At 40.1% G+C, this 7,841-nt stretch overlaps 1 protein-coding gene across 2 annotated transcripts; it reads right to left on the bottom strand.

The window, feature by feature from the left end:
• Positions 1 to 534: 534 nt before the first annotated feature.
• Positions 535 to 1,823, bottom strand: LOC109195864 (uncharacterized). Of its 2 annotated transcripts, XM_019348630.2 has the most exons (3): positions 1,655 to 1,823; positions 1,287 to 1,569; positions 535 to 1,195 (listed from the first exon to the last, which is right to left on the bottom strand). In XM_019348630.2, exons 1-3 carry the CDS (start codon positions 1,744 to 1,746, stop codon positions 548 to 550), a joined length of 1,023 nt encoding a protein of 340 aa, XP_019204175.2. In that variant the 5' UTR covers positions 1,747 to 1,823; the 3' UTR covers positions 535 to 547. The 2 variants fall into 2 exon arrangements, with proteins under 2 accessions (XP_019204175.2, XP_025756558.1); XM_025900773.1 differs by having other exon boundaries at positions 1,287 to 1,816.
• Between the last annotated feature and the right edge of the window lie 6,018 nt (positions 1,824 to 7,841).

Below are 7,841 nucleotides of genomic sequence, written 5' to 3' on the forward strand. Positions count from 1 at the left end.
CAAAACAGTGGTCTAAATTATTATCAGTTTTACATTGTGCTTGTAGGCAGAGACATCACCCACTGTCTGCCATACTAATTCAAAGTTATGCAGTTAAGTTTGAGCCATGTCAATTACAGTTTTTTCTGATTGCTTAAGCACATTTTTTGTAACTATTGGCTATTTTTGCAAAACTCTACACACAAATAAGAAAACCTGTCACCCAATTATCAAAACATTGTAGTTCTCTTGCAAAAGCGAACACAGCTAGATTAACTCTTCACACCTTCGTAAAAATGGTGTTTTCGTATCAAACAGTACACACAAGCCATCATCTACTAAGCACACAATGCGCCAACTGCACACTGATGGTATGAATACAAAACACATCTGGCTTTTGCTTTCTCTGTGTACAGATGTCAATTTGAGGTCACACTTTTGTCATAGTGTCATGTAAACATACAAGGATCCAAACTTCAAGTATTGGTGTTTATTCACACTCATCAAAACCAAGACAAAGTCAGAACACAAAATAAGAATTTCACAAAAAAAAAGAGGAAAAAGACAATCAGCCTACATCATGTCGTCTTTCTGGGTCCGGCCACAAAATTTCGTCCACATCGCATGCGATATCCTCCAGTCCAAGGCGCCGGGGAAAATATCTCCTTGAATGCCGTATCCAGGCCTGACATGATGCCTGGTCAATATCTCCACATGCCTCCTCCATTGCCTGTAAAAGGGCTACCTGTTGATGAGGATGACGGTCGTACCCTTTCCAGCGCCAGGCAGAGAAGAACTCCTCGATGGGATTTAAGAATGGAGAGTATGGAGGGAGGTTGAGTGCCATGAAGGATGGGTGGTCTGTAAACCAGTTGCGGACCAAAGCAGCCCTATGGAAACTAACATTGTCCCATATGATGACATATCGGGTCTGCTCTGGTCTCTGAACAGTGAGCATGTCATGCAAGGTGTCCAGGAATGCAATAATGTGTGCAGTGTTGTATGGGCCTATGGTTGCATGATGGTGAACAACACCATTTTGGCTTATAGCTGCACACATGGTTATGTTACCACCACATTGTCCTGGGACATTGATGATGGCACGGTGTCCAATAATGTTCCTGCCACGTCTCCTGGTTTTACTGAGGTTAAAACCGGCCTCATCCACAAAAAGTAGCTCATGTCCCATTGCATCTGCTTCTAGTTCCATCACTCTCTGGACAAGACAAAACAAATGCAACACATCAGGCCCATGCACAGCACTACAGTATGCACTTCCAAATTCAGAACCAATGACACTAGCTTACCTGCACATAGTCATATCGCAGTTGCTTTACACGTTCTGTGTTTCTCTCGAAAGGAACTCTGTAAATTTGCTTCATTCTTATTCTGTGGCGCGCAAGTACACGACTTAGTGCAGAAATGCTTGCACTGTGTATATTTTGAAAGATGGTGTCATTATCAATTATGCGCTGCTGTATTTTGCGCAGTCTTATTGCATTATTGGTAATCACCATGTTCACTATATGGGTCTCTTGCTCTGGAGTGAACATTCTGCCTCTGCCCCCAACAGCTGGACGTCTAGCAATTCTGTAAAGTAACAATTTCAGTATTTTTGCATGTATGGTACTGTTGTGTTTCTCATTAGAGTATGGCAGTGCTACAAAGTACTTACCGATTCTCATTTCGGAATGTCCTAATGATGCCTGCCACAGTGTAGCGGCTCAGTGTAGGCTGAACCCGTTGGCCAGCTTCCCTCAGGGTCATCCCATGGTTGATGACATGGTCCACTATTGTAGCTCTGATGTCATCAGTTATTCTGTTTCTTACTCTTCTTACCCTTCCTCTTTTCCCTCCTCGTCCTCTTCTTGCTCCTCCACGTCCTCTTCCTCCAACTTCTTCACCTCCACATCCTCTCCCTCGGCCTCCTCGGCCTCCTCTGATTCTCACTCTTCTCACTCTTGCTGCTCCTTCCATTGTACGCCACATAGACAGCTTACCTGTGGCCTGTTTATAGTGCTTAGGCTGATTGCAAAGTGGACTAATTATCTAAAACAGTTTTCACATGTGGAAGTGTGCCAGACAGTTGGCAAAATAGTGTTAATGATAGCCATACATGTGTATAATTTTGCTAGGAGTGTGTTGGAAATTTGGTAATTGAGTGTAAAGCAGTGAGTTGTGTTTACAGTTCTGCAAAAAGAGTGCTGTGCAGTGGATTGTAGCTACAGGTTTGCAAAGTGTGTGTTACAAAATGGCAAACTGAGTGCAAAGCAGTGTTTGTGCTTTTAGTTTTGCAAACTCAGTGAGTGGTTTTGCTACAAGTATTAATAGTTTTAGAAATTGTGCTATAAGAATCACAGTTAGGGTTTAAGCATTCAGAAAAAACTGTAAATAGATAAAACTAAATACAGGTAACCATGAAGAGGTGGGTCTTAAGATTCTTTTTAAAAGTATCAACAGTTTACAGATCTTAGGTCCAATGGAAGTTGAGTTTCACAGCTTGGGGTCACAACCTCAAAAACAGTCACCTTTTGTCTTTAACCTGGATCTACCCACAGCCAACAAGCACTGATCCACTGACCTCAGAGATTCAGACATCTATGACTGATAGGCATTTAATAATGTTGGACTCTGAAAGTCATCAACAACATGTTAAACTGAATCCTAAACTGGACCATTTGTAGGTGATCCAGGGATGATTTACTTGGGTGGAATAAAAGGTAATTACAATAATACAGGTGAGATGAAATAAAGACATCATTATAATCATTTGCACTTCATTTTGAGATTTAAGACAGGGAACAGATAATAAAAAACAGAAAATGAAAACATGTTTGTACAAAGAAGGCAGCATACTTTACCTTTACTTCTTTACACTAAAAAGTGTATGTGGTTTTAATTTTTTATAAGTAATTGAGCAATTTACTTCCCTGGCCCACTTGACATCAAATTGCAGATTTTTTTTTAATCTGTGAAGAAATAACAGCAAAAGGTTCTTTTTTTGACTTTTATACATTTTATTTTGTGATTTATTCACATATTTTGCTGCTTCACCTCTTATAAACGAGAGAATAACTCTTTTATTCAGTGTGATTAATTTTAATATCGTTCTAAATTGATCTGTTATTGCATATTTTTCACACTTGTACGGGATACTGTATTTGTTTTAAATGTTATGTACTTATGTGGTATATGTATTTTTGCCATGATGACAGGTCTCTCTTGAAAATGAGAGTTTTAATGTCAATGAGATTTTTACCTGGATAAACAAAGGACTAATAAAAATAAATAATAAAGAAGACAATTTTGTTGGTCTCTTTCTGTGACTCTGTCACTGTTTTCTAAACCCGTCTCCTCTCTGATTAGATTAGAGACAGCAACAAACCGCATTTAGCAGCTTTGAGGTCTGAAATTTTTTTTTTAGTTTGCAACCAATGGTGAAATCAGTCAAAGACATCATAATTTATTATAAGGCATATAAAGAAAATGACTAGTTTAGTGGCAGTTCCACTGTTGATCCTCTGGATGTCTCTGCAGCTCCACTCTACTTACAAACACACCACCCATGCCTCTGTCCTGAAAATGTGTTTTTCCCTTCACAGTGTCCGATAAACATAATCTAACATAGTGTCTTCATCCAGTTATTATTACCTGTTTCTGGAAATGTCAATGTCTTTTTCCATTCCCTTTTCCTTTTCTGTCTAATTGCCATCTCTAAATATCAAAGAAACATTGATAGTGCATAAACTTTATACGCTTTATACTATATTATTTTTTATCTTCCTTTTACAGCCTGACAAAACACAGCGAATCACAGCTGTGTAGACCAGCTAACCCAATGATCTGCACCACCAGCAATCTTCTCAATGCACTTTATACTTCAAAGAAAAAATTTTTACAAAAATATTACAGAGACATCCCCAAACAATGACGCTACCCACCAAGAAGAAGCAAATGGCAATAGTGGGAAGGAAAAGCTCCCTTCTAGTAAACCTCCAGCGGGACAGGCTAAAATGAGGGGCAGCCATTTGCCACAACTGGCTTGGTGGGGAGGGCTTACAGTTTTACAGTTTTTTCTTCTCACTCTTCCTGCTCCCTCCATTGTACTCCACACACAGAGCTTACCTGTATTATAGAGCTTAGGCTGATTGCAAAGTGAACTAATTATCTAAAGAAGTTTTCACATGTGACAGTGTGCCAGATAGTTGGCAAAATAGTGTAAATAATGGCCATAAATGTGTATAGTTTTGCTAGGAGTGCGTTGATCATTTGGAAATTGAGTGTAAAGCAGTGAGTTGTGTTTACAGTTCTGCAAAAAGAGTGCTGTGCAGTGGATTGTAGCTACAGATTTGCAAAGTGTGTGTTATAAAATGGCAAACTGAGTGCAAAGCAGTGTTTGTGCTTTTAGTTTTGCAAACTCAGTGAGAGGTTTTGCTATAAGTATTAATAGTTTCAGAAATTGTGCTATAAGAATCACAGTTAGGGTTTAAGCATTCAGAAAAAACTGTAAAACTCATTTCTTCTCATCTTTGGGTCTAATGACTGACAGGATCAACATCATCATCAGCCCTGACGTTCGTTAGTGCCGTGATGGTCAATTACTGCTGATGGCTTTACACCTTTAATGAAACGAGTCATTAAACATGGGCAAGTCTGAGGTCAGCAGAGGTCAGCAGAGAGGTTAAAGTTCAGTACTTCCTGTTTGTCAAACTGAAGTTGTAGGTTTGGGACACGTGGCATTGCTCTGTGCCGTCATGGGGAGGTGAAACATCTGATCATCAGTCTGATAGAGGTGAAATGTGGCAGTGTAGTCAACTCTGCATTATTTCCTAAATTCTGAACAATATTAGTTCACACAGCTATAGAAAAAAAAAGAAAAAGTGGACCAAAATACTAAACACTGCGAGGAAAAAAAAAAAGAGATGGAAGGTTTATTGAACGTTTTAAAAGTCAAAACATGTGCACAACTGACATGGTTTTATTTACATATTATATTTCAAAGATATACAAAACGAGCATAATATAGGAAACTTGTCTCAGTGAAGAAAATCCATTGCTGGCACACTTACAGAAGACAAGTACTGAAGTATATGCTCACATGCTCATATACTTGAGTATTACTTTAAGTCATTTTGTGTGTTATCTTACATTTTTGTTTTTTCAGTTATCAACTAAAGATATCTTAGCTTTTGGCCCTTACCTACCTCTCTGACCAGCGATTTATTCATGTCAATAAATGTAATAAATTGTACAAAATGTGCTGAATCAGCATAATTCTTCAGGTTCTTAAGCATGTCACCTTCATGCTAACTACAGTTTAAGTGTTGCAACAACAGAAAAGCTGCAAAAACAAACTGGAGTACAACAGTTGTGTTATTCAAAGGGTGCATGAAAACATTCGGCAGTTTGCTACAGGTTAATGCAGGTTTGTTTTTTTAACTAAATGGGAAAATGGGAAAAGAGCAAGCTCCAATCTTTATGCGTAATGTTAGGTCACATTATAGGTAGCAGCCATTGATACAAGCTGACAATATTAGTATACATACTAACTTTATATAGTCTAGGGATTGGAAAGCAGCTCTGATAGCTCATGTAACATGCTTACAACTTGTTAAATTCAGTGGGAATTCTTTTGTATCAAATGATATGTGTATATACACCAATTTGCATTTAATCAATAATTATTATTAGTCTGTGGTTCTTTTCCACAGTGTGACTTTGGTCTTCTGACCATCAACCGGTCGTGACAGATGGCTGCACCCTCCCTGAGTCTAGCTCTACCAGAGGTTACTTCCTGTCAAAAGAGACTTTTTCCTTCCCAAGTGCTTGCCCAAAGGGCATCATTTGATTGTTGGGGTTTTATCTGTATTGTTGTAAAGTCCCTACCTTCCAATATAAAGTACCTTGAGGCAAGTGTTGTTGTGATTTGGTGCTGTATAAATAAAACTGCTTTGAATGGAAATTTTAGTCCTTATTCTTGACAATGTAACCCTTTCAAAAGTACCAGACAGTCAAGCAGTGGCACTGGATTCGGCGCTAACACCAGGTGAACTCCAGAAAGCCCTGATAAGTATGGCTGTAATAAGGCTCCAGGTCCAGATGAATTTCCAGCAGAATTCTGAACAATTCTGGCACCAGTATTCCGCAGAACATTGCAGGAAATCAAGGAAAATGGCAGACTACCACCAAATATGAATTCTGCCAACATTAGTCTCCTGCTAAAACCAAGCAAAGACCCTATATTTCCCTCAAGCTATCATCCAATATCCCTTATTAATGTTGACCTTAAAATAATCTGCAAAGCTCTCTCAAAGACAGAGTATACATCCTGACCAAACTGGTTTCATAAAAGGTAGGCACTCATCAACAAATACATTACTTAAGACTAGATTTGACAAACTAGTTATAAAGTATTGGCTCAACAACAGAAGATTTTAAGAATATCAAATTAAATCTATAATAAAAAAGAAATTTAAACCTAATAAAGTTGAATTATAAACACCATCAAGTATTTTACAGTTTCTTAATCTTAAAACCCCCAAATTAATGTCTAGAATATACAGGACACTCTCTAAAATAGATGAATCAATATCCCTTCCTATTGCATGGGAAGTAGATTTATCAGTCAGCTTAGACCAAAACTTCTGGTCTCAGGTATGCTTAAAAACCTTTAAATTGGTCTACATTTGGTCTACAGTTAATACAATATAAAATACTACATAGAGTGCACTAAACAGGTCAACGGATGTTCAAGATGGACTTTACGTCTTCTAACAACTGCTCACACTGTAAAGGCAAAACACCTGAGAATTACATCCACTGTCTTTGGTTCTGTCCACAAGTTCAGAGGTTTTGGTGCTGGATATGTAAAGACTTTTCAAAGTGTCTGAAATGTAACATTCCAGCCTCCCCTCTAGTTTGCTTGTTGGGCAACTTGGATGATGTCACTACAGAGATGAATACAGCCCACTTGGTTCTCACTGCCCTACGCATTGTCAAGAAGATTGTCCTCATGAACTTGGTGTGTCGCCAGGGTTGTGCGTGTGTGCATGCATGGGAGCCAGAGGGGGCCTCTGGTGCATCGATTGAATTGCGGGCCTCTTCAAGTGGTGGGGAGGTTGTTACCATCCTTTGCAGGGCGTCTCTGCTCTCCAGGAGTTCACTCTGCAGATGGGGGAGAAATTTAGCAGAGTCGAAGGATGAACTCAACCTGGGTGTCTATTGTCTTATGTAGTCTGGGAGTTGATTGAATGTTGGGGTGGGTGTAGTTTTCCTCTGCGGTGGGGCTTGGTGGTGCTGCTACTGTGTGCCCAGGCTATCTGGACCCAGGCCCCCTGCCCTTCGTGGATTCCAGGGAATGGGGGTGCATACTGGGGTCAGTGGGGGAGCTGGCCTCAGGAAGGGGGTACTTTGCTCCCCCTCCAAATTCTTTGCTCCCCATTCCCAACTGCCTCCCTCTTCCCGCTCCATCACACCACCACAGACACAGGGCTTTGGACTACATGTGTATCACTGAGGTGCAGGGGAGGCATTCCTCCTGTGTCCCCTTCTGGCCACTTGTGCCTCAATTTTATTCCCCAGTCTAAACATCCACATTACTTACACTCTCAAAACACATAGGACCTTTGGGGTGGACACACTAAATGGCGTTAAGAGAATGGTCTGTTTATTCAGCCTCACCTGTGGCACCGGTGCCCACTTCTCAATTTTAAATACATGTAGACATTGAGGATTCTCAGGAGGGGCCGTGCTGGCACCAGCTGCTTTCTGGCAGAGAGTACCAGGCCCCCCACCATGTTTTAAATGCACTTTAGAACAGTACGCAGCAACACCACATATGTGTGGGCGGAGAGCGGTATGGG

Source organism: Oreochromis niloticus, linkage group LG19 (genome assembly GCF_001858045.2).
Source record: "Oreochromis niloticus isolate F11D_XX linkage group LG19, O_niloticus_UMD_NMBU, whole genome shotgun sequence".
Classification (NCBI taxonomy): domain Eukaryota; kingdom Metazoa; phylum Chordata; class Actinopteri; order Cichliformes; family Cichlidae; genus Oreochromis; species Oreochromis niloticus.